Here is a 25,499-nt window from a genome sequence, read left to right on the forward strand (position 1 = left end):
CCCACTTCTGCTTTCTGTTTCTCGATGGTCTGTGGAGGACTTGGTTAGCAGGAAACCTTTCCAAGCATCCTTGGAAGCCGTAATGCAGAGCTCCTGATTTATGTGCCTAGTGAAATTTTCCTTTAGGGGCATGCTCTTGAAGGCTCTGGCCTTTCCTTCTCTGTGAGAGATAATCATCTCCCCAGAAAGGCAGTGGGTCTCTGGGAAAGGGAGTTCAGAAAGCCAGATCAGGACATGATTGTGTAGGAAAGGCGGCCTCTTCTCAGGACCTGGGGACATCCCTATGGAGCGATGGCCTAATTGGGATGCTGGGGGCATCTATCCAGATCCTTAGGTCCCAGGAATCCTGGACTCGGGCTGACCATCAAAGTTGCAGTCCCCACCCCAAGGTACCAGGACCCCAGAAGTGAGTTGTTTGACAATAGCGCGCTCAGTTGAAGGCACTTGACCACGCTGTCGTAGGTGGCTAGGTCAGGTCTGAGTCTGGCTCCGTGACCTGGTACACGACCCCGAGTTCAGGTGACCGGGGCCAGGAAGGGAGGCTCTTCTGCCCGCGGCTCCGCGGTGGGGCGGGGCGGGACAGCAGCGGCGGGACAGCCCCGCCCCGGGGGTGTGTCCGCCGCCGCGCCACCTTAAGGGCCGGGCGGGGCGGGCGGAGCGCGTGGGTCCCGGAGCCCGGCGCGGGTCGAGGGAGCGGCGCAGGGCGCGGAGGGCAGCATGGCGTCGTGTGGCCTGGTGCAGCCACTGCTGGTGCTCGTGCTGCTGGCCGGCGCGGTGCGGGCCAGCCTCTACTTCCGCCCAGGCCAGACCTGCTACCGGCCACTGCGGGGAGACCAGCTGTCGCAGCTGGGACGCAGGTGGGCTCGAGGCCGGGCCTGGGGGAGGGGAAGCCCATTCCTGCGCCTGGGCGCGCTCGCCAGTGGGGAGCCTGCTTCCCTGGGGTTCTAGGAACCAAGGTGCCCTGTCTGCTTAGGCCTTGGGAGGTCACATCTGGCCTTTTGGGGGATCACCCCGTCACACCCAGTTGGAGCCCCTCCTGGCCTTTGTGTCTCGCTCCAGCACTTGGTGTTGCTTGGGGAGCCCTCCCCTTCCCTTAGTTTTGAGGGTAGCCTGCTGCCCTCACATTCCAAGGGTGCTGGGGCCTGCTGGCGTATGATGGGCTTCCCTGGTGACCAGGCCCTCCACTCTCCCACATTTTGGGAAAGGGGAGAGGGCCCCAGGAGGACTGCCAGTAGTGGCCCCTGGTGGGCTCCCAGCTACCCCAGGAGCCCTGGTACTCACTTGCTCTCTTCCCAGGACATACCCCCGGCCGCATGAGTACCTGTCTCCATCTGATCTCCCCAAGAACTGGGACTGGCGCAATGTGAATGGTGTCAACTATGCCAGTGTCACCAGGAACCAGCACATCCCCCAGTACTGTGGCTCCTGCTGGGCCCATGGCAGCACCAGCGCCATGGCAGGTAGGTGGTCTGGGGCCTAGGGTTCCATGATGGTCCTGGCAGATGGTAGCTGCCACTTGATTAAGGGCCAGGAGCACCTATCCAGGCTGCCTCCTAGTTGGCACAGGCAGCCACAGCCCAAGGTTCCAGAGGCCTATGATTCAGAGCCAGGAATCAGTCTGGACCTTTGCCCTCTACCAAAGTGACACAAGCTGGGTCATTCTATGGGAATCCACTATAGGCCCACTTGAGGCCTCTAGGTACAGGCAGGAGTGGGACGGAAGCTCAGTGACAAATGGCTCAGCCATTGAGAAGGAACCAGAAATTCAACATCACCAAGCTCCCAGCCTGGCCTTGGGGACAGGGAAGTGAAACTGCCCAGAAGCAGTTAACATTTGAGATGAAAAATGTCCTGTGGTTGAAATATTGAGTATGGCTACAGCCCCTGCCCTGATCTGGTCACTGCTTCCAGCCAGCCTTCTGGCTACTGAGTGGACAAGGAAGGTCCAGGGCAAGGAGGGAGGGGGAATCTTAGTGTCCACCATCCTGAGGGCCGCTGCACCCTGGCCTGGGAGAGGGGGCAAAAGCAGGGGAGCCCAGGTGTGCCTGGGGCATTTGGGAGGGGCCTTGCCCTGGGGCCTGAGTTCCAGGAACCTGGATTCCACTGGGGCAGGCCCTCACCCTGGCTGGGTGCTGTCTCCTCCCTGTGTGTTATCTCTTTGGCCATGCCTGTTGTAGGTGTGACTTGTGTTGAAAGGGTTAGCAACATTGTGGCCACTGCTGCTTAGGAAGCTGGGGTCAGGCCTCATGTGGAGCATCTTCTCTAAGCCTCCAAGCAGCCATGATGGCTCTGTTTGCCCAGGAGGAAGCTGCAGGCTTTGGCAGAAGATGTCCATGGTGACAGCTGGGATTTGACCTAGAAACCCGTCTGGGGGTAAGGTCTGGACTCCAGAGCCCACTGGCCATAGCTGTGGCATCTAGCAGAGACTCCCTTGGTGGTCCAGCCCTGTTTCTGTTTGGGAACTGGTAAGGAGCCCTCTGGAGGCTGGAACATACTTCTGACCCTTCAAGGAAGAGGAGGAAGGGAGCAGGTGGGCCAAGGTCCCTCCCTCTGACTTAGGTAGAGCCAGGGCCTTAAGCCCTGAAGGATCTGAGAGGTGTGGGCCAGGCTGGTTGGTTTTAGCAAATCTGGAGACCGAGGATCCGGATAAAGTCCAGGAGAGCACCCAGTAATGGCAGCCAGCTTTGGGGAAGTGAGAGGGACTTCTCTGCAGAGCACAGGGTGGAGTCCGGGGGAGAGAGAACTAGAAAGGTCATGTGACAGGATACACATTTGTAGGACATTGCAGCGCAAGGAGGAGATGGGATGGCTAGAGGCCCTCTCAGATGGGCGCCCATCCCTGGCCAAGGCATCAGCCCTACATTTCCGCAGTGGAATCTTTGTGCAGATTGCTGATTCACTCTTCTCCTTAAACTTCTAACATCAAGGCCATCAAGGCCATGGCCCTACTTTCACTGAGAAAATAGAAGCTACCAGAGACTTCTTTCCATGGGGTCAAGTGTCCAAGCCTCTCACTGAGAATCCCCGTCCCTCTCCAGGAGGTCATCCTCCATCCCCTTGAGGAAGTTCTTCTATCTCAAACAAAGGAGTGAAAAGCCCCTGGACCCTGCCCCACCTCCCACCACCCTACTCCTTGGGCTCTGGAAGTGTCTGCACCCTTCCACTTCCTCTTCTCATCCTGAGCCACACTGGCCCTGCTACCGTCTCCACCACTCCCCATTCATACCATGGTTGTGAGCTGCCATGAACAGAGTGTAGTCCCCAGGCCACTGCCTTCCTAGAACACAGGCCGCCCCACCCCCACAGCTGGCTCTGCCTTCCCATTGCGCCTTCCCTTCTCATTCCCCAAATTCTGAGCATCAGTTCCCAGGTCCAGCCCTTCTCCTGGACTCCTTCACTTTCTTTTTTTTTTTTTTTTTACAATATTTAAATTTTAATATGTAGATGTATTGATTAGAGATAAAATAATTTGCATCTATGTATCTATGAAGAAGAAAATAGTTTGCATAGACTGAAGTTGAACAAATTATGATTAGAAAGATAAGTTTCTTAACTAGAAGAATGTCTTCAAAATTGGATTAGAAGCCAGATGTGGTGGCGTACACCTATAATCCCAGTGGTTCTGGAGGCTGAGGTAGGAGAATCGCAAGTCCAAAGCCAGCCTCAGCAACTTAGTGAGACCCTGTCTCCAAATAAAAATATGAAAAAAAAAAAAAGATGGGGATGTGGCTCAGTGGTTAAGCGCTGCTGGGTTCAATCCCTGGAACAACAACATCAACAACAAAAATAGAATAATAATCCAAAAATTAAAAGAAGACTTCCAGATCTCCTTTGCCTCCAATCCATAGCACATACTCTTTCAAGTATTTTCTTCACATTGTTCTTTCCCTGTCTGAATATACATCAAGCTCCATCAATTTCTTTGAGGTAACCTAAGACTATAACATGACTCCTTCACTTTCAACTGCCCAACACCCTCTTGCTAGGATTCCTGCCACCTCCAACCAGAGGCAGTCAATGGCTCGGAGCATCTCACTCTGCCCACCACTCCCACCCACAGTGTCATCCTCCTGTAGGCCTCTCCACCATTGCAGGGGATACTTATGCCAAAGCCTAGAGGCCACATAGCACTATGGCCCCTCCGCCCTTGCTGTGGGCTCAGCTGCTACAGCTGCCTGCTTGACCCAGTGGATCATGTTCTTCATCTTGAAACCCTCTCATGATTTTGCTCAGGTAAAAGATGAAATCCTTCTGTGAACTACCAGAGCCTACAGCCCAACTTTCTAGGCCACCCTGCTCAGGTTGAGGGGGAGCCTGGTGCCTCTTCTCCCTGTATCCTCTTCACTCCTGCCCTCTCTCCTTGGCCGGCTGTCCCCTGGCCCACCCTACAAACATGCTATCATGCCTCTGGACCCTCCCCAACACTGTACACTTTGCTCAAGTTTATCTGTTGGCTTCTGGCCTCCTTGTGTGCTGTGAGCCCTGAGAGATGAAGCTTCAGTCTTTTCACTCCTCTGTGCCCCCAGCACAGGGTCTGGGCAAAGTGCTTTGCACACAGCAGATGTGAATAGCCCTCACTGATGGCCCAAGATGGGAAGGAAGTCCAAAGATGAGGCACATGCCAAAGGGAGGCAGCAGCCAGTGTGGGGCACCTGCTTCTACCCCAAAGGATGGGGGCACCCCTGGGGGACAAAGGAGGGTCTGAGTATGTGCAGACCCATCGCTGAAGGGCAGCTGCTATAGGCAGAAGAGGGAGTTTGGAAGAGTCCTGTTCTGGGGAAGGAGACAGGGAACCTGGGCCCATGGGCTTTGGGAAGCTGGGAATCTACCCACCAGTGGCCCAGGAGGTACATTTATGGGCACAGAGACTTAGGCTAGGTGGTGGCAGGATGAGCTTGCCTTTTGAGTTTTTCAGCCCAGTGGATTATGGGTGGGGGGATCCCCAAAAGGCCCAGGCCTGGTCAAATGAGTAGACCTATGGAGCCAGGACCAGTGTGAGCAGGAGTCTAGAAGGTGACATGAGGAGGTGGCACCCCAGGGGAGCTGCATGAGGAAGAAAGAGGGATTTGGGCTAGGTGGAGGCTGCTGTTGAGCCCGTGGTCGCTAGGAGTAGGGCAGGTGAGGCTGCAGGAGAGGAGGGTGGGCCGCAAGGAATACTGTGGTAACCTAGTCCTGCAGAATGGAGAGCAAGATGATCCTGATTAGGTAGCCTGAGTCCTCTTCTGGGAAGGGAAGCAAGTTGTTCAGCCCCAGTGGTGCCCTCAGTGTGTGAGCCCAGGCTTGTGGCAGCCAGGGCTGCTCAAGCCCCCTGATTCACCATGTGCTTGGGTCTGGATCCCCCCCTGGCCTTCCCCAGCCCCCTGGGCTGCACCTGCTCATGGAGGTGCCCACCTTGGCCCCTCTCCACAGGGCTCTCTTACTCTCAGCCGCCTCATGTGGTTGCCGAGACATCCCTTCAGTCCTTCAGCAGGTGTTTCTTGAGGACTTACTGGGCTGACCTGTGTGGACAGGACATATCTGGCCTTACCTGGTGGCACTTGCAGCCAGGTGGTGCACGCAGACACCACAGTGCTCCAGAAGGCCAGGGCAGACCTCTGGAGAGCCGCAGCTGAGCTGCGGCCTCCACAAGGAGGTGGGCATGGGAGCGAGCCCTCCAGAGACATGCAGCCTGAGCCCTGAACATGGGCTTGGAGGCAGGATGGTGGGCAGCACTCTGTGGCCTGACCTAGGCCTCCAGTGCCAACTGGGGAAGTGAGGAGGGTGCTGCTGAGGGCAGGTGCTGAGCAGACCCTGACCTTCCAGATCGCATCAACATCAAGAGGAAGGGGGCGTGGCCCTCCACCCTGCTATCTGTGCAGAACGTCATTGATTGCGGCAATGCTGGCTCCTGCGAAGGGGGCAACGACCTGCCAGTGTGGGAGTATGCCCACCTGCACGGCATCCCTGATGAAACCTGCAACAACTACCAGGCCAAGGACCAGGGTAGGCCCTGCCCACTCCCCCGCTGCCCTGTCCCTCTTCCCTGGGAGAATGTACTGTAAGCCCAGGCCAATCCCACCCTTGTGATGCTGTGGCTGGAGTGGTGGGGAGGGGAGGGTCAGCACCCCTGGTCTTTGGGGAGGACTTGTTCCCAGAACCTGTGCCAACCTCATCCAGTACTGCCTTGAACCTAGTAGAGCTATGGAACTCATCATTTTTGTGGAGATTCTCCCTTGGCATGGAGAGAGGTCAAAGGACACCCTCCCAATTCCCAGGCCTCCAGCCTTAGACCATGTTTCTGCTTCGGTGAGGCCCTGATGTGATATATGGGTTCTGACCTGTGACATTTGGGTAGTTTATAATAGGCCTTGCAGGGAGCAGGGCAAGTGCTCCTGCTCCACCCTGTGTGGGGTGGAGCCTACTCTCCAGGAGCTGGGCACAGAGAGCTGGTGGGGAAGCTGGCACCCAGAGCTGGAGGCAGGAGGTCTAGCAGTGGGTCTGTCAACCTGGTCCCTGCCCAGTACTCTGGGCCATGTGTACCCAGATGTGCCTGCAGCCAATGGGCACTTTGTGGGTGAGCAGAGCAGGCTGGCCCAGAATCCCCAGAGTCGACACATTCCTTTTAGGCTGGTCCTTTTGGAAACCAAAGGACCCAAATCCATAATTGGCAGGTTTAAGCCACCTGACCCCAGATTTCCCTCACAGTCAGAGCAGAAAGCTCTGGAAAACTCAGAAGACATTTGAGACAGGTGCAGGAGGAAGGAAGGGGAAGGAGCCCAATGCTGTCCCCCAACCCTGTGAATGCTGGCTCTAGTGTCCTTTACCCACTGAAGTGGCAGGAATACTCAGCCCCACCCAGGCCAGCAGGATTCTATCTCCTTGCTTCCTGGGCCAAACTGCCCAAAGAATTTTCTGTCCTGGTTTAGTAAACCCAGCAGGGTCAAAGACTCCACGGGGGACTTCCCTGTGGAATCAGATAGTCCTGGGGCCCTTCCCACCCCACTGACATCCCCAAGCCAGTGTTGTCCAGCCGAAGCCAAGTCGCTCTGATCCCACCTCTCCTGACAGGTGGCTGGAGCACATCAGAGACCTGAGTGTTTGCCATAAACAGTCTTGTCTTTGTATTGGTAAATGTGGCTGCAGATCCACCATTTTCCGGTTGTGCCAGGCCCTAGGTATTTGGTGTTGGACAAATTAAACCAACAATTTAATCCTCAAAGAGTTTACTGTCCCCGGGGAAGATCTGGACAGATGTGTAACCACAACAGAAATAGGCAACAACAAAGTGGTAGCCAGGCAGGCTGAAGATCGAGCAGGGTGGATGGGTGAAAGTACAAATGCCCAGAGTTAGGGAACATGCCCATCATGCCTGTGAGGTGGAACATGGGCACACCTTCTTATTCTTCTTTTCTAACCTAATTGTGGATATCTCTCAAACCAAAATAACAAGAAAGGGGTTTTGTTTTTTTTTTTTTTAACCATATGTAATGGCATATTTATTCACTAGCCAGCAATAGAATCATCTTGTTGAGTTTTAGTATTTTGATTGCACTCGATTTCAGCTCTGAAGTATTGTGGAAAGGTCCTCTCCTGGCCTTTACAGAGAAGAAAAAGCCCACCCAGAGTTCCTGCTCTGTACTGAAAAGTTGACCTCTCTTCTCTTCCCTCCTTCCACCCTTCGAGGAGGGTGGAGCCCTCCTTGAAGCTCTTCCATAGCAGAAAGAGGAGATGATTGGTTCCTAGTAATGAGCCGGGCACTGGGCCTCCTGGTTAGCTGGGCAGTGAGGAGAGCCCCAGGTTGACTGCTTGCTCTCACCCAGAGTGTGACAAGTTCAACCAGTGTGGGACCTGCACGGAGTTCAAAGAGTGCCACACCATCCAGAACTATACCCTCTGGAGAGTGGGCGACTATGGCTCCCTCTCAGGGAGGGAGAAGATGATGGCGGAGATCTACACGAATGGTCCCATCAGGTGAGTACAGGCTGCCAGGTAAGGCTGCACCAGGTGTACCAGCAGGATTGTGTACCTGTGTGTCGATCACACTTCCCGCCCCCCACGTTTTACTCCCTAGTATGAGCTACAGCCACCACTTTCACCTTTGAGAACTTCTGTTTTCTCAGAAGTAAACCCCAACCAGGGACTGATCTGCCCTTCATGGGATTATTGTGGGACACGTGGGGGTGAGAGGCCCAGCTGTGGTGACAACTGTGGTGTCCTGGGGCTGGAAGACACAGCAACAGCAACTCAAGTCTGTCCAGAACCACCGTGTGGGGGGGGCTGGACTCACCCCTGGGACAGCAGGCTACCTGCAGCCTCTTTCTGGGTGAGGTGGTAACTCACTGCTTGCTCTCAGCTGCGGCATAATGGCAACAGAAGGGATGGCCAACTACACTGGCGGCATCTATGCTGAGTACCATGACAAGGCCTATGTGAACCACATTATCTCAGTGGCCGGATGGGGTGTCAGCAGTGACGGGACTGAGTACTGGATTGTCCGGAATTCCTGGGGCGAACCTTGGGTGAGATGTTTTCACTTTATGGTTGTACCTAGAAAATGAGGCCACACTTCTCACCCTTGGCTGTTGACCTCTGACTGAGCACTGTGGCCTGCAGCCAGCTAGACCTCTTGCTCCAGCCATCTGTCAGCCACAGCTCTGGGCAGATGCTTCTTGCTTGTGTAGGGCCATTCCTGTTCTATGCATTGTCGGATGTTTAGCAGCACCCTGGGGCCCCTACCCACTAGATGCCAGTTCCTCCTCTGCCCCGCAGTATGAGACACCAGAACTGGCACCAAAGTGAAGTGTCCTGGCTGGGACACCCCTACCAAGGATGCAGTTGGCCACCTGCCTCCTTAACAACCAGGTCATTCTTTCTCCTGCCAATTTCAGACTCCCATTAGGAGTACTCTAGGTTTTTCATAAATACTTTAAGATTGGGTCAAAGATCCAGGGGTGATAACTGCCAGAGTTTTTATTTTTAAAACTAATATTAGCCATTAATAGCTTGATACAGAAATTCATTATTAAGGAAAATGGTAAATACAGAAGTGATGAAGTGTTCTTTTTTATTAATTAACTACAAGTGGGGATATTAGTAGGTGGATAAGTCATCTGGTCTAAACAGTCAATATGTTTTGTTACATTAATTAGCTACTGGCAGGGGGCCCTTGTGTTAAGTATTAACCAAGCGAATATCTCATACAAGGCATTTTTGACAAGGGTCATGGGAAAGGGTGCTGGGTAGCCAGGCAGGCTGTTTGGGTATTTTGTTCTATGGGGCTGGGCTGCGGGGTGGAGGCCAAGGGCCTGGTCTTGAGTCTGGAGCAGGAGACCATGTGCTGAAGGGCTGACATGGGGGCCTTGGCATCTCGCAGGGTGAGAGAGGCTGGATGAAGATAGTAACCAGCACCTACAAGGATGGGAGAGGCGCCAGCTACAACCTGGCCATCGAGGAGTACTGCACATTTGGGGACCCCATCGTCTAGGGAGGATGCCTCTGGAAGAGCAGTTCACAGGAGTTGGGATCCTGTGTGCAAGATCCGTTAGTAGGACTGGGTGATTGTCAATCTTGGACACTGGTCACCAAACTGAACATCTAGAAGGGTGCCTGTCGACCTGAGAACCATGTGATACTGGCTAAGTGCACCTTGAGGAGGGCTGACTGCTGATGACTTAAGTACCTGCACAAGGTGGCTCCAGGCTCCATCTGCCAAGGCACAGGGCCTGTTTTCTTCAGCAGGGGGCTTGGTATTTTGTGTTTAGCAAGTGTGGTTGCTAATATCACATTTAAGAGGTAAAATGGTTCAGACTTATCACCAGTTCTTAAATCATCTTGGATTCAGTGTAGGGAGGGAGGTGGTAATTTCAAATTGTCCAAGTGATGAATAAACCATCTGGTTCCACCCAAGGCCCAGCATGCCTTATTTATACAAGAACCCAACATGGGACCTGCACCTTACAATTCAGCACAAAAGCTTTTAAAAAATTTATTATTCTTAGCAAATTTAAACAATTACAATAAAACATCAACTAACCAATTGGGTTCTTGTGAGAAAACTTAGCCTTGAAAAGTTGTTCACCAGAGTCTCAACTTCACAACTCCCACCAACCCCAGGGCCAGCAGCAGGTTCATGCGGAGGCAATGTGGAGGGAAATGAGCACTGGACTGACCACACAGGGAGGAGATGTCCCTCGCAGGCTCTCACACTGCTAACACTTTCCTTCTAAGGAAGTCATCCACCCCTCTAAGCAGATTCCACATCCAAGGTGCTGACTATGGCAGCTTCTTGAGAGGGCTCTCCTCAGTGGAGCCTGGAAAACCTGCTTCAGCTCTGCAGATGCTTGACTTAGTTCACCATGATGAAGTTAGACTTGCAGTGAGCTGAAACCAGACGCACAGTTCCTGGGTTAGAAACAGAAGGTGCAAACTGACACATACCGATGTAGCCAGAGAAGATCTACTGAGACCTTACCGATAAATTCCGTCACGGGGTCATGTTCGCCTTCTGTTTTGATGGTGCCCGCAATGCTGCCATTTTCCAAGATGGGGAGGAAGAGCTGCACAAAGTCAGAGGTGTATGGAGGAGCGATAACATCCAGTACCTACGAGGGAAAACAGGGCTACTCTGCCTGCCTGGCCAACTTGGGCACCGCACCAACACAGGTGAAATGGCACTCTTGAAACTACCCCTGCCTCCCCCTTTGGCTTCCCTGGTGACACCATTCTCCAACACTAAGGCAGCAGGGTGGTAACATAGGGGAAACATGTAACACAGTTCCTGCAGGTAGGAGGGCTCACAAAATTGCTATCTGTCATTGTCATCACCATGATTATCAGAAAGTACACTTCTCAGAGATAGGTACAAAATGAACTAAATTAAGCCATAAAGGACACTGCTAGTGTAAAGAACATGAAACACGAAACCAACGGTGCACTGCTGACCTCAGTGACAAAATAGCGAATGAGTGAAATGTCAGTGTCCAGCTTCTCCAGACACTTTCGGATGTAACTGACAACAGGAAGTACATAACCTCGACTCAGCAGGTGAACCATCCTGTCCAGCAGTGTCTTCTTCAGCTCAAGCTGCAGAGAAGCAGGCCAAAAGAGTAGGTCAGCATGGGGTGCACCCCCAGTCCCCACGTGCCCCGGTGCCACTCACCTGCTCCATCACATCCAGTTGGGAGTGCTCAGTCTCGAAGAGCTTAACAAGCAATTGCAGGACCTGGGGGTGCAGGAGCTGGTGGCAGGTGCTGATCTACAAACAGGTCATGGGGAGCTTTGCTGAGCAGTGTGGTCAGGTTGCAGGGCTCACTCACCATGCAGAGAACCACTCACTGTCACTGCCAGCACAGGTAGCTCATGGTTGCTGCTGCTAATCCTGTGCTGGACCCAGGGCCAGCAAACTCCTCAGCCCTGCCTCATCCTTCCCATGACACTTGACAAAACTGAGACATCTATGCAGTCAATGAAACTAGGTCCTTAAAAGGAAAATCCTTGTTTAGGATAAAAATAGCTAATTTTGAAGAGTATGTACTAAACACATCAAAAAGATGCATATGACAACACACATGCAAGACAGAGACATTACACACCCAGGCAGCCCTCTGCCTCTCACCTCATCTAGCAATGCCAGGTGCACGGGAGTATGGTCAGTCTGCAGTTGGAAGTACCTTGGTTCTGACACCGTCCAATCCACCCATTTCAGCACACCCATTGCTACCACTGGAAACCTACAGGTAAACATAGCAGAATGCCTCCTTTAAACCAAAGGTGGGAAAAATACCAATATGCAACAAGAGCATTAAAGGGGAGGAAGCCTGAGAACAAACACAGACCGCCCCTTCATCTGTGCTGCCAAGAGCTGCTTATTAAAGGGGTGGCCTCTCCAAGGTGCAAGGTGAGAAGCAGTCTCTATCCTCAGCCCATTCAACCCCTTTGCTAATGGAGAAGAGATGGTGGGTGATGCAGAGACTGCTGTGTCTGGTACATGTGCTCAAGTTTACCTTAGTTAGCAAACCCCTTTCTTGGTTCCCACACAGATAAACAGAAAGATTCAAATGCCTAAGAAGACGCATGATTTCCAGGGCAAATCTATTTACATAAGTGCAGAGTCACAGGTCATTCGTTTCTATCTGAGCAATACTACGTTAGTCTTAGACTTCTGCTATAGATGAGCCCTTCTTTTTCTTTTCTTTCTTTTTTTTTTTTTTTTTTTTTTGTGGTCCTGGGGATTGAATCCAGAGCCTCATGAATGTTAGGCAAGGGCTCTATTGAGTTACATCCCCAACCATTTTTTGGAGCCAGGATCTAAGTTGCCCAGGCTAGGCTTAAACTTGTGATTCTCCTGCCTCAGTCTCCCAAGTAGCTGGGATTACAGGTGTGCACCACTGCACCTGGAAAAAATGAACTTTTTCAATTCCATTCTTGTATTTCCAGGTGGTCTTCCTTTCACTTTGTTTAATTTGTGAAATTACTTCTATTAAACAACTGAAAATGACTCATACTGTCTATACACGTTATTCATGCTCTCTGTATGTTTACAAAATAAAAATAAAAGGCACAAGTATCTCTGCAGCTTTTGTTATGTGAGCTTTCAATATGACAACAAAAGCCACCTCCCCCAGTGATTTAGTTTGGCAATCAGTTTCACTGCTCACCTAATACACTGATAAAGTGTACTCAGTTCTGCCACGAGTTCAGAGGCCCCTTTGTTCTCATTGCAACACAAATTGTGAACAGTTTCCACAGCCTTCGACGTTGACTTCAGCTCATCTTTGTTGATGCTCACTCGCTTATTCTGAAAACACACACAGGTTGGTGGATTCTGACAGCACCACAGCCTTGCGGTGGAGAATCCTGTCACTGGCCACTTCTCTCTCCACATCCCCTGCCCTGTCTGTGAAGTCAGAAGTCAATTTAATTGTCAAACTGCATGGTTGTGCAGAGTACAGAAACTGTAAACCAGTGAGAGCCGTGTTTGTCTCTGGCTTAGGGACCTGTTTCACTATTTTTTAGTCATACTTCACATTAGTCTAAAGAAGTATTAAGAGGAGCATTTTCTTGAGATGTTTAGCACTTTCACCATCAGTAAAACACAAGAAAAGACATGTTCTCTGTTAGGCAGCTTCAATATTTCTTGCAGCCCAAATTACCCAATAATACCCAAGCAAAGGAGGACCCTTGTCTTCTGAAAGGCTGACAGTACCTTCTTCCAGGTCTCAACCACACTTGCTGCATAGGCCAAGATGTGGATGTACTTGTGTTTGTGATCCTGGTTGATTCTGGCCCCCGGTTTAAAGAGTGACTGCATGAACAGGTCCAGGAAGGCTGGCACCCGGATCTGGGGAGAAGCACACACCAAGCACAGTCTGGCAGGAGAGGGCATGCGCACTTGCAGCCACCTGCAGAGTTCCAGGCAGCACGTCTAATGGGCATGAAGGCTGGGAGTGGGACTGGGAAGGACAGAAATGACAGCAATGTTTCAAAAGGCATTTACACTCACTGCCTTAAGAGAATCAGGGAAACTTAGAGACTTTCCAAAACAACCCTGCCCTGGCACAGAGGGGACCCCACCTTGCTATAATGAGAGGTAACTTACCAGTTCAACAGGAGGTGGGTCCATGCTTGTGAACATCTTGAACAGAACAGTGATGTCTGCAGGGTTCAGGGCTCCTTTAGATAGCATGGCCCCAAGGGCCTGGCAGGCCCGGGGGTAGGAAGCAGCTGTGCCCAAAGCCAGTGTGATCTGACTGGCATCATGGCCTCTTGACAGAAAAACCACATAGCCTGTCACTAACAATGTTGGGCAGATTTTCTTTCTCATTCTTTTCTTACATTTAATGTTCTAAACCATTAGGATCCATTTTGGGTTTTTTGTTATTCACTTGTTTATTAACTGACCCACCCATGGAAACAATGTTTAAAGCAAACTGGAAAAGAATGATTCTAATGTACCTTACAGACTTGATAAAGAGATTCATACTTTTTAAACACCTTGCCAAGACTCTAAAAATAAAGCTAGGAAGATATAACTTTGGTCTGTAAGATACAGACCACAATATAATAATCACTGAATGACTATTTTAGGACTATTGTTATTTGCCATCTGTGAATTCCAGCATATAAAAGCAGAGTCAACTAGAAGTACACTCAAGTACCTCACAAAACAGTCTTCAAAACAACACTCTGGAAGGCAAGCTCCCCACGTAGGTTAAAACTACCCTGACCACCAGCTCTAGACAGCAGGACAGAAGGGGCAGGAAGCATGGCTGTGGACAAGGGCCGCGGGGCTCTATGGAAGCAACAGAGAGGGGTGGGGAAAGCAGAAGCCTCACTTCTCCTGAGCGAAGCGCTGCACCTCCTGTGCCACCCTGCGCACCGCAGAGCCGCCCTGCTCCTCTTGGGCCAGCACGGACATCATGGCCTGTGCAAACAGGTACGTGTGCTCCCCGTGACACACCATCTTCTAGAATACAGAAGCAGGATGGGGGTCTCAAGACCACAGCACTGGCAAGTGCAGATCAAAGTTCTCGGGCAGGGAACCTGCTCTCTGGCAGGTGATTTTTGGACTTGGAGATTCTCCACAGGGAAGGGGATTTTCATGTTTGGGAACCCAAACCCCCCAACCAGCTGCTTCAAATCCAAGATTCACAATGTAGAGATCTTACAGCAAACTCAGGGAGATTTTTTTCAAGGTTTTCTTCCCCTCCATCCAAGATGGTGGCTAGAGAGGTACGGAGCACTCTGGAGAACACTTCCAACTGCTGGCAGGCAGTGGACACACTGGTGATCTCCCCTTGGTACCCCGCATCAGAAATCAGCTGCCACACAAAAACAAAAGTAGAGTGTCAGCACCTGGTGACCCACCTTTCAGCACTGGGCTGCTGGGCAGCATGTGCGGCAGGTAGAACAAGCAGGCACTGGTCTCAGGTCCCAACCTTAACTCTGGTCTCTGCTTTGCCACAATCTGGGCTGTGACCTGGACTTCCCAGCCCTCCCAGGTCTTGATGCATAAAAAGGAGTGATTGGCCAGGTGTGCTTAAAGGCTCCTCAGAACACACACACTATAAAATGTCCCTGCGGAATCCTAAAACACAGTCAATGTTGATCTAAAACCACAGGCAGAAATTTTATGCTCCCTTCTTCAGGGTAAGGCATGCTGAAGTGCAACGATGGAGACCTATGTCAAAAACAGTCTTCACAGACAACCGACCAAATAGACATCAAAAACCACCCTCAATCCTACATACTTTCCCCTGCTTCTAAGACTCTTCCTACCTTAACAGTAAAGTTAAGCATCAAACAGTCTGGATGGGCTTCAGCCAGTTTGTAGAAAAGATCTCTCCATGTGGTATGTGCAATCATTTGTTCAAGCCAAGCTGGGGTCTGTCGACAAACAGACAGCAAGGTAAGACGTCTGGCATTAGCCCAAGAGAAGTCTGTTGCATAAACAACCCTAGGACATTCTAGCTGGAAGAGCCGCCATCAGTGTCCAGCTCTAGAGGAAGCAGACTCAGGGCTGGTTGTGGCCACAGAGCTGTGAGGCAGGACAGCCCCTGCACGCCCACTCTGCTTTCACAAGTTCCCACTCAACATGGGCACAAGTGGAAGAGAGCTTCCTGGGAGACATCTGAGAGTCCTGTGGCAGCAAGTGCACAGAGGAGCTGCATCGCATGCATGACTGACTCACGCTCAACCAGCTGCATGCCCATGGCAAGACAGGAGACACAATTTAAATAGCACAGGAGGTTCTGTCCAACACCAAAGTAGTGGCCACGAAAATGTCTCTTGGCTCCTACTGTGTGACGGATGGGGACGCTGTTCTCTGAACCCACCATCCTGTCTGTGCCAAGGCCAGGCTCTCCATGACTGTTCCCAGCCACCACTTGAGCACAGAGGGCTCCGCAGGCAGGTCTGTCATAAAAGACACAGGCTCTTGTACCCAGCAACTAAAACTCTAGAGACATCTCCCTGGCCCTGCTGGGACTTCCTAAAAGCTGCATTGCAGCCTGAGATTCTTCCTTCCAACCTCCTTCATGCCTTTTGCCTTCAGGGTCAGTCCTGCATCCTGGCTCCCCCAGCCTCCTCCAGCATTCATCTACTTTTCTACCTGGGGTGTCTCCTCCACGATCTCCTTGCATGTCTCACCCAGTCTCAGCACATGCTTCTTGGAGAACCCACAGGAATTCACCCCCTCCCAGAGCTGTGCCTGGAGTCAGCGAGGATCGGGAGGCGAGAACTGGCTGCACCTCCTCTTGGCCTTGGCACCAAAACCTCCCACATGAAGCACCTCAATGTGCTGAGCACAGCAGAAAGAGTAGTTCAGACCACACTACCCAACTCGTGTACTTACGTGATACACCACACACCACTCCATACACAGAGCTAGGAAAAGGCCCTGGGATGCATCACCAGAAAAAGAACAACATTCCTCACCTCTCCTTCTTCAGTAAAAATAGAATCTGCTTTGCGGGGATCAAAATGTTTGATCAATAAACTCTTTAGGTGATTTTCCACAGTTTCCTGGACTTGCACGGGCTCAACACCTGAAAGAAAATATAAGACAACAGCACTCGCTAAAGCCACTGCACTCTTGCAGAAAGGGCCAACAGCCACATCTCTCTGAACCAAACAACACAGAATTGCTTGTGCCACTTTTAAAAGCAAGACTTTGGACTCATTAAAAAGTTATTAATTCTACTTGCTAGTAAGACCCAAGAAGGAACAGAGCAGCATGCACCACATGGTCCACCCCTGCCTAATGGAAAGGAGAATAGCACCTTCAAACCCTCACAAAGTCCAAACAGACAGGGAGGGTGACAGGAAATGCTGTCCCATGAAGGAGAGCAGATGTGGCCAAGAGGCTCACTTGAAGGAATCACAACAGTAATGCATCCATTTCTTTCCAGACTGCTTACTCAAGTTACCATCTAGACGCAGCCCAGTGGATCTACAGTAAAACTCCACTGTGATCCTATGAGCCAGAAGCAACAACCACAGCCAACTCCAAAATGACCTATCACTCACTGCTTGCTGTAACAGGCCTCCTGAAAATGATACACCAAATGTACAGCATGTCATCCCTTAACTCTACAGCAGGGCAGAGAAAGCTGCTCAACGGGAACTCCTACAAACCTCAACTGCTGGATCAAACATAAGAATCAAACAGGTGAAAATGGCTAAAAAGCTCAACTCCTACTTACACAAACATTAAAAATCAGGATTCAAACAAGGCACTGCTGATTCACTAGCATAATACTGATGCAAAAGCCCATTAGAGAGGTGGGGTTGGGTGAGAGCAAGGACAGCACCTGTCTGAATGAGCCACTCAGCCAGTAGGTTCACAGTCTGGGCCACAGCAGTGTAGTTCTCAGATAAGAGCTGGATGACATTCTCTGGAGAGCCTCCTGCCTGAAAATACCTGAGAAAAGCAAAAGAGCCACCACCTCATTAGAGCAGACACATGTGAGAGGGGATGAACAGGTAGGTAAGGAGGAAGATAATTACATTTAAACATTTTTTAAATGACAAAGGGGACCCTAGAAGCATTCTAATCCAAGACCACATTCTTCTCATTTTACTTGTCATCATCTGGTTCTTTTAGAAAATTCTTTGAACAAGCCCCTCCTCCCTAACGCAAACACTGTCCTCGCATACCTCTTCAGAGTGTTGAAGATAGAGGGCTCCATGATATAGTCCCGGGTAGAAAACTTATGAAGGCATTCCTGCTGGACCTCTGCATCATCCTCTCCTTCTCCAGAATCATCCTCCTGTTGCTGAGAAAGGCCAGGAGCAGGGTATATTTAATATTAATATCCTGAAATCTCACCTGTGCATTATGAAAGTATCCCACACACTATTTCATGAGTCTCACAATGTAGCCAGGACAAGTGGTAAGTAGCCATGAAAATGGGATCCAGAATCACCCCAGGTGGGACATATGACCACCCCGCTAGCAGACTGTGTGCTAGTCATCAAGTCACTGAGCCTCTCTGAATAGCAACTCCCTTTGTTAAACAAAGACGTCTCGGGTGCTCCTTCCTGGTTGCTGATTTTTGGAAGCATCAAGCCTAACACCTGACATTTAGTAAAAGTTCACTAGACATTTGCTATTATTATTGTTTTCACCATGATTATTTCACATATGCCATTTAATCTTTACCAACAAAGACTAACAAGATTCTTGAGAGCACGATCCATCAATTTGTGGTTAGAAAAAAATCTCTGACTTCCCTCCTATCAGCAGCAGGCCTGGCCCTGAACTCTAGTCCCACTTCCAGGTAGGAGCACAGAGGCAGGATGCTGAACCCAAGGGCAAACCAGACTGCTTCACCTGCTGATACATTTGATGATGGGGACTACTGACCCCAAGTCTGTCCAGTTTTAACACTGTCACCCTAACTAACAAGAGGGAAACAGGCAATTTCTGAACACTTACCCTGCACTAAAAATGTGCTCATCATCCCTGGGACCTTAGAAAATCAGACAAGATGTAGTTTTTTTTCCATGGAAGGAGTTCACAAACTAAGAGAGCTAACCAATTCAAACATAATGGGGTAAGAACTGGGCCAGGGATCAGTGAACTATGACCAAATGTTGCCTGCTTCCAGTTTTTACATATAAAGACTTACTGAAACACATTCACACCTATTCTATCACATTTTGTCTATGACTGCTTTCCCTCTACAGCCACAGAGTTGAGTAGTTGTGACAGAGCCCCACACAGCCTCAGATATGGATTGTCTGGCTTTTTACAGAAAAGTTTGCCCATCACTGTTTGGATTAACATCCTGGGAACAGTGCTCTGAAGCAGACACAGCCTGCTGGCTACACTGGAAAAACTGGGAAGTCTTCTCTCAGACAGCATTGGTGAGGGGACCCATGAGGAAGCCTGGACTTCCCTGAGACTCATCTTCAGATGTCTAAATTCTTGGGCTTCTACCCTGGTCTCCCACTCCCTCACATCTCTTGCATCCTGCGTATTTACATTGTGGCCTGCATCCCTTTCTTGGGCTCCACAGTCAAGTGTACTGCAGTGTCATATAATTCCCATTCCATGCCCTTTAGTACTCCAAAGTCTAAAACTGACCTTGTCTTACTCCCAAAACAAATCTTCCCACAATCCACCAGAAACCTGGGAGTCATCCTCAATTCCTCCTCCTTCACCCCAGCCTACCCCACATCCTCTCACAAAGACCAATCAACTCTAGCTCCCATATATTGACCAAATTTGGCTTTTCTTTCCATATTTATTTTCCACTTATTTTTTGTATGCTTACAGTAGTAATCTCCCTATGCCTTGTCCTTCCCCACAGTCCACTTTCACACTGAAACCATAGTGACATCCATAAGCCACAAATGTGACGTCTCTCAGTTGCTTAAAGTTTCCTATCTCCCTCTGGGGAAAAAAAAAAAGAAAGAAATCAGGCCCTAGAATGACTTTGGCCTTCCCACTGTTCACTTGTCCAGTCTCACCTCTTGCCAACCCCCATGTGCAACCTGTAGCCAGACCCATCTATTTGTCAGTAGCTCTTAGCAGCTCTTAGCTCCTACCAGAGAAGCCTCCTTACACACAGTCCTGCCTCTCCAAACCACATCTGGCATCAAGTGAACAGAATTTGGGTCATCATCTTTCCCAACTTTAGTATAGTCACAGCTGGAATGAACATGAAAGAACATCATCAATGAAATTAGGGTAATGATTACAGCTGGCCAAACATGGGACTACCAAACCTTCCATCAGTGGGGTCTAGGCCTGGGTCGAAACTCCCAAGTGCATAAGTTAGGGCAAGTAGCTCACATGTTCTATTTACAAAATGATGGAGGACACAGGCCTAGATGGCCCTAAAGTATGCCCCAGTTGCAACACCTCCCTATGCCTAAGTCTCAGTCCTTATGATTCAAATGCTCAATGAGAACAAGATGTACCAAACACCAACCCACTACCAAGCTAATTAATTCAGACCTTATATTTCTCTCATCTGGCCTTCTTCAGTGGTTAACATACTGATGAAGTGGAAAAGAAACAAAGGGCTTGGATCCCCATTCCTTTATGTTTTGGGAACTTGAGGAAGTTAAGTCTTTTCGTCTCTCTTTCTTCACTTAGGAGATAAACAAAGTAATAGCCAACTCATAATCTTGAGTGTGGAATGCAATATTGCATGAAAGCTCCTAGCTCAGGCCTCTAATAGCTGTATGTGACTGCTCCACTAAGTTCCCAGTGTTGTGGGATGATCCAACAAGTGGGCTCTACTTTTCACCCAGACTAAACTCTTGAACAAGCTTTACCGTTGAACAGCTCTCCAAGGCCCTCTGGAACCTGATCCCTACCAACTTCATGCCCCTGTTCCACAGGGTAATTAACCACAAAGGACTTTCTTCAGCTCCAGAAACACACAGCTCTCTGCATGTCACTTCATGGTTTATTCCTTCAAAACTAATTTTTATTCCGGTTTAAAAGGCAAATTCCCAGGCCTAACTGTACAGTCTAGAGAGCCATGACCAGAGTAACCTGGGAAGCTTTATGTCAATCATGGGCCTGGGGTGGACCTCCTCGGACTTCCCAAGTCCCGGGCTCCCACCCCACCCCTGGACCGTCCAGGCTGCAAGGTTCGGCCTGTCATCTGGTCCAAGGAAAAGTGAAATATGCCCAAGCGCTGAAAGGCGCGGTCGCCCAGCGGCGGGACAGTGTGAAGGCGCCCAAAGTTCTGCTTTCTCCCCAGGACTCGGGTTTAAGTTCGACTTCGAAGACAGCAGTGCGGCTCCCGCTTCCCGCCTGGAGACCCCGCCCCCGCCGCACGGGGTGGGCAGTCCTCGCGCCCGGCCTCGCCTGGCCACGTGGCCGCCCCGGGAAACTGCTGCAGGGGCCGGGCCGGGCGGCGGGGGCGCAGGCTGGGACAGCGGAGGGCTCCCGCGGCCCCCAGCGCACGCCCCCCGAGTGCCGGCCTGGCCCGCTCGGGCTCAGCGGGGGCAGGGCCGCCGGCGGCAAACGAGCCTCGGCGCGGGGCGCCTGGTGCCCCGCCTCACCTGGCCGCCATCCGCCTCCTCGCCCCACTCGGCCGCATTCCCGAAGTAGTCTTCGGCCATGATGGCGCCCGGCGTGGCCCCCGCCATGCTTTCCGCGAACCGGCGCGGCGCATGCGCGCGGTGGGGAGGACGGGAGGGCGCAAGCGCGGCTGCACGGCCCCGCCCCCGCAACGGCGCGCCTCGGCGGGGGAGGCGGGGCCTGAAAGGGGAGGGGCGGGGCCGAGGCGCAGCTGGGGGAACGCCCCCCGGGTCCCGGAGCGCCCGCCAGCTTTCTTGCTGGACTCCTTGCTTGGCCCTACGGGTTATGGCTTTTGGTCCTGAGAGCATCAGTTTCCTCTTTGGACAACTGGGCACGAATCCATCAGGGACAGTGTCTGATCCGCCAAACTAATTTCTTTTATTATTGGCAAAATGTACGAAATGCAGTGTAAAATAGAAATTTTAATATATTTTGAATGGATGAGGGACTTTCGAAGGCAAAAGTGCCAGGATGCTTCAAAAGTCAAGATTTGGCCTTTGAAAAGAGGCACGACTCCTTGTCGTTGCTGAGGGTAATCAAGACAGTGCTTTTACCTGGCGGGCCTGAAGCTCGGCTCCTAGCAGGTGGTAGGGGGTCCAAAATGAAGAACAGATGATAAACAGAGAAAGTTTTGAGCTGGAGAGCAACACCTTCACTCTGGGTGCTTTGAAAGGTAGTACCGGTGCCAGGGAGGAAAGAGCGCTAGAGAAAAGAGCCCCAGAGCCTTGACAGGTGGTCTGACTACAGAGCGTGGGAGGGTCAGGAAAGTACACTCATTCTTCTTTTATCCACTCTGTGAAGGTTTGCTAAGTGTCCCCCAAGGGCCAGGCACTCTGCCACCCTCTGGAGCCCCATGGTCCTTGCCCTGGGTGAACTTACATTCTACTGAGTTAGCTGAACAGGAAACAAAAGAAATAAGGACAGGAGGTGATGGGTGATAGTACTCTGTGATGCTAGAAGACACTTTCTTGGGCTGGTCTAGAGGCCGGAGTAAGTCATTCGACCTGGGAGTCCTGTGCTGAAACAGTTGGGCAAGGTGAGACCCAGGAAGCATTTTCAGAGTGTGGAATTGTCATGGTTAAAACTCGGCATGTATGCTTACAACAGAAAGGCCACTAAGACTGGCACCTTGACAAGGTGAGCAAGGCAGGCAGAGCCAATTTCCAGCGCTGTAGGTCTTTATTTACCAGAGTACTTTCAAGGACTTAGTACAATAACTTACTGCTAAAGCACTGAGCACAGAACTAGCACACAGTAGTTGTTTAATAAGTGTTAGTTACGATGACAATGAAACATTTAGATATTTTGGTTTCCTTTTTATTTTTATTTATTTATTTATTTATTTATTTATTTATTTATTTATTATTTTTGCAGTGGGATCAAACCCAAGACATTGCACATGCAAGGCAAGCACTCTGCTATTGAGTTAACCCCAGCCTGAAGGTGTATTTGTTTTGAGGGGCTGACAGTATAGACATAGCTGGGTTTTCTAAGCTGTTTCTCATAAGCAAAGATCTACAGAAGGGAGCAAGGAGCTAAATTAAGAGCCTTGATGAGAGATAATGACTGAAAAGGGGCCAGGGCTGCTGCTGTGAGTAAGGCAAAGACCAGAGGCTGTGGGGAGGGGGAGAGGAGCAGAGGCTGGGGAGGTGCTGCTGAGACTCCCAGCCTGTGTGCCCAGGGATGGCCCACTGGTGACACTGTACTCAACAGAGGGGCAGGTTTCTGCAAGAGACAATCATGAGTTCAGATTGGGATGTGTTGAATTGGAGGTATCAACAGAACACCCATGGGAAGATGTCTTGCAGGTTGTTGGAGGTGGAAGTCTGCAGCTCCAATTCAGTGAATCCGGCTCCAGCTTCAATTCACAAGATTAAAGTGTATGAAGTTAATGAGTGCCCCTGCTGTTGGCTTGTTTCAGGGTTCATTTTCATTTGCTTTCTGAAAATGTTGGAAAGAATAGAGGACTGTTGAACTCCCACTACTTCTCCTTTTAGATTTTGTTTTAAATGGTACCTGAATTGAAAGCAGACAAATTAATATATGTATAACTAATTGTACCTACAGAATCAGGGATTATTTAACCACCTCTCTCTCAACCAAAAGGTTACTTATTATTAAACGGATTAACAAACAACCCGTAATGAAGGCATTACATTCAGTCTAGAAGTCACAATGATTTAGAATAATTGGATCTATAGATCTCACCTCCTGAGATACTGTTGACCTGTTGTTTTTGAAAAGCCTTGTCTAGAATGTCTAAATTAGCTTGCATTACTTAAAATAAATACTCTAAAGCCATTTAAAGTATTTTCCTGTTTAAGAAAAAATCAAGTGGAGAATTTCCATGGAAATGAAACGTTGGTTTCATTTAATTTATTCAAGAAAGATTTATTAAGCTCCTTCTAGATATCATATGCTGGGGCATAGCTGAACCTGGACAGAGCCTGTGTGATGCCAATGGCAGGAAAAAAAAAAAAGAAGCGAATTCATCTTTGATGATAGAAGTGCAGAGTCTTCAATGGGAGATCAACAAGAGACTTTCCAGGGAATGATGTTTACATCAAGACTTTTAAGACTTGAATCTGGAGGACACACAGAATATAAGGTGCAGTGGAGACATTACAAGGTGACCCTAAAAGAAGATGATGATAATGCAGACATCAGAAGGGGGAAGGAAGAGGGAGGGAGGCAGGATCCATGCAACCCAGAGATGTGCAAGAGTTATAGGCTTGGTCCAGGGGAATAAGTGGACAGGAAGACTTTTATTTATTTATTTTTAATATCTTTGTTTTTATTTATTTACTTTTGTATGTGGTACTGAGGATTGAACCCAGTGCCTCACACATGTGAGGCGAGCACTCAGCCACTGAGCTACAATCCCAGCCCCGACAGTGAGGTGACCCAGTACAGGTTTACTGCTCATTTCAGATGCCCAGTACATAAAGGATCTCAGAGAAGCAAAGTCATGTTTGGGAGACTAGTTAGTACAATGCGATGTCCACGTGAGAATTCATGGGAATCAAGATTAAAGCAGGCTTGTGGATAAACTGAACATACCTGGGAGACGCTCAGAAGCCTAGACAATGGAAGTTTGAAGGATCTTTCCTGGTGAGTGAGTCATAAATACCCAAATCTTTAACTTCTTCATCTTCTGTTCATGCTCCAGCCCACTTGTCTTCTGTCCTTCATACACACTACCACCATTTTTCCATGTCTAAAGAACTTTTCTCTATCTTCATTCCATTTGATCTCTCCAGAGTTACTGACTCTGAGATGATACAACTGACCTTAAAATATGACCTTCCTCTGTACCTGCAGCTTTGCAGTCTGGTTTTCTCCAACTTTCTCAGCCCTTCCTTGTCAGACCTCTGCCCTCGTGTCCCTCTTCTTGTTCTCTGAATTTTACAGTTCCTAAGCCTTGGATATGGACTTCTTCTCCACTTCCCTTCTCTTCCAGGGAGGCCTCACCCATCCCATACCTTCAAATCATCAAAATGCTGAGAACTCCTTTTTTTTTTTTTTTTTTTTAAATTTAATCTCCAACCCTCCTGACTCCTCTAATTCCAGACTGGAGTATTTAACTGCACTAACTGCCTCTTCACCTACTGTCAGGATTCTCATGCACATCTCAATAACTCCAGTACCACAAACTCCATCCTTCTGCTGTCTCTCCTCTCAGGTGGCCATGGGACCAACAGCTCCAGTGACCTATATCAGATGCCTGCAAGTCATCCCTAACATCTGTTCCCCTCCACTCCCACCCAATCCAAAGACAAATCCTCCATCTGATCAACTTGTAAAATATTTCCAGTCTATTCATTTCTCTCCATCTTTACTAGTACCATCTTCGTCTGGGTTCCTACCAGCTCTCACACTCTCTCTTACATCCCCCACTTTGGAGGAGGCCAGATGCCAACTTGTGACTAGCCCTGTGGAGAAACTCCCAGCAGGAAACAGAGGCCTCCAGCAGGTAAGGAAGCAAACATGGAGGTGGATTCTGCCCTCCCAGTCCAGTCCCATCTGACATCTTGTTTATAACTTTATGAGAGGCACTGAATCAGAACCAAGAGGTAGGCTGCTTCTAAATTTCTGGCAAACGGAAATTATGACATAAATAATAAAATGTGTGTTTTTCAAGCAGATAAATTTGGGGGTAATTTCTTAGAGCAATAATTAACTAATACAGTTTATGAAGCATTCATTTAAAACACAAAGAAGATCATGGCTCTCCTGTGCTTCCTCTTTCACCCAGAAAAAAAAAAAAAAAAACATTTTCTCAAGGCTGGCATGATGACAGAGTGAGGTCAACAAATTCTGCCCTCAAAAGCAGCAATAATGCTGGACAAAAGTGTCAAAAATGGCCATTTCAGACCTCTGCAGATGGACCAAAGGCATCCCACAAGCTGAGAAGCACTTAAAACTAGTCAGAATTACAAATTTTAAATCAGAACAGCATGAATCTATGACATTTTTG

The 25,499-nt window shown here is 49.7% G+C and overlaps 2 protein-coding genes across 3 annotated transcripts; one reads left to right on the forward strand and one right to left on the reverse strand.

The window, feature by feature from the left end:
• The first annotated feature begins 647 nt into the window (after window positions 1–647).
• On the forward strand, window positions 648–9,881 carry Ctsz (cathepsin Z). Its single transcript, XM_026412250.2, has 6 exons — window positions 648–857; window positions 1,297–1,460; window positions 5,803–5,982; window positions 7,800–7,950; window positions 8,333–8,498; window positions 9,353–9,881. The coding sequence occupies exons 1-6, from the start codon at window positions 718–720 to the stop codon at window positions 9,461–9,463; spliced, it is 912 nt and encodes a 303-aa protein (XP_026268035.1). The 5' UTR covers window positions 648–717; the 3' UTR covers window positions 9,464–9,881.
• A 67-nt stretch (window positions 9,882–9,948) lies between these two features.
• On the reverse strand, window positions 9,949–21,129 carry Nelfcd (negative elongation factor complex member C/D). 2 transcript variants are annotated; one of them, XM_026412249.2, is made up of 15 exons: window positions 21,004–21,129; window positions 17,635–17,747; window positions 17,289–17,398; window positions 16,414–16,523; window positions 15,256–15,363; window positions 14,646–14,798; window positions 14,313–14,443; window positions 13,577–13,742; window positions 13,184–13,318; window positions 12,636–12,775; window positions 11,594–11,708; window positions 11,138–11,233; window positions 10,921–11,061; window positions 10,451–10,580; window positions 9,949–10,359 (listed from the first exon to the last, which is right to left on the reverse strand). In XM_026412249.2, the coding sequence occupies exons 1-15, from the start codon at window positions 21,088–21,090 to the stop codon at window positions 10,325–10,327; spliced, it is 1,770 nt and encodes a 589-aa protein (XP_026268034.2). In that variant the 5' UTR covers window positions 21,091–21,129; the 3' UTR covers window positions 9,949–10,324. The 2 variants fall into 2 exon arrangements, with proteins under 2 accessions (XP_026268034.2, XP_026268033.2); XM_026412248.2 differs by having other exon boundaries at window positions 17,635–17,753.
• Between the last annotated feature and the right edge of the window lie 4,370 nt (window positions 21,130–25,499).

This window comes from Urocitellus parryii, chromosome 6 (genome assembly GCF_045843805.1).
Source record: "Urocitellus parryii isolate mUroPar1 chromosome 6, mUroPar1.hap1, whole genome shotgun sequence".
Lineage (NCBI taxonomy): Eukaryota > Metazoa > Chordata > Mammalia > Rodentia > Sciuridae > Urocitellus > Urocitellus parryii.

Coding starts and splice junctions, on each gene's coding strand:
- Ctsz (XM_026412250.2), top strand. CDS start 718: ATGGCGTCGTGTGGCCTGGTGCAGCCACTGCTGGTGCTCGTGCTGCTG. Junction 1,461..5,802: donor CAGCACCAGCGCCATGGCAG/GTAGGTGGTCTG, acceptor CTGACCTTCCAG/ATCGCATCAACATCAAGAGG. Junction 8,499..9,352: donor ATTCCTGGGGCGAACCTTGG/GTGAGATGTTTT, acceptor GGCATCTCGCAG/GGTGAGAGAGGCTGGATGAA.
- Nelfcd (XM_026412248.2), bottom strand. CDS start 21,090: ATGGCGGGGGCCACGCCGGGCGCCATCATGGCCGAAGACTACTTCGGG. Junction 17,754..21,003: donor AGGAGGCGGATGGCGGCCAG/GTGAGGCGGGGC, acceptor GGCCTTTCTCAG/CAACAGGAGGATGATTCTGG. Junction 11,062..11,137: donor AACTGGATGTGATGGAGCAG/GTGAGTGGCACC, acceptor GCTTCTCTGCAG/CTTGAGCTGAAGAAGACACT.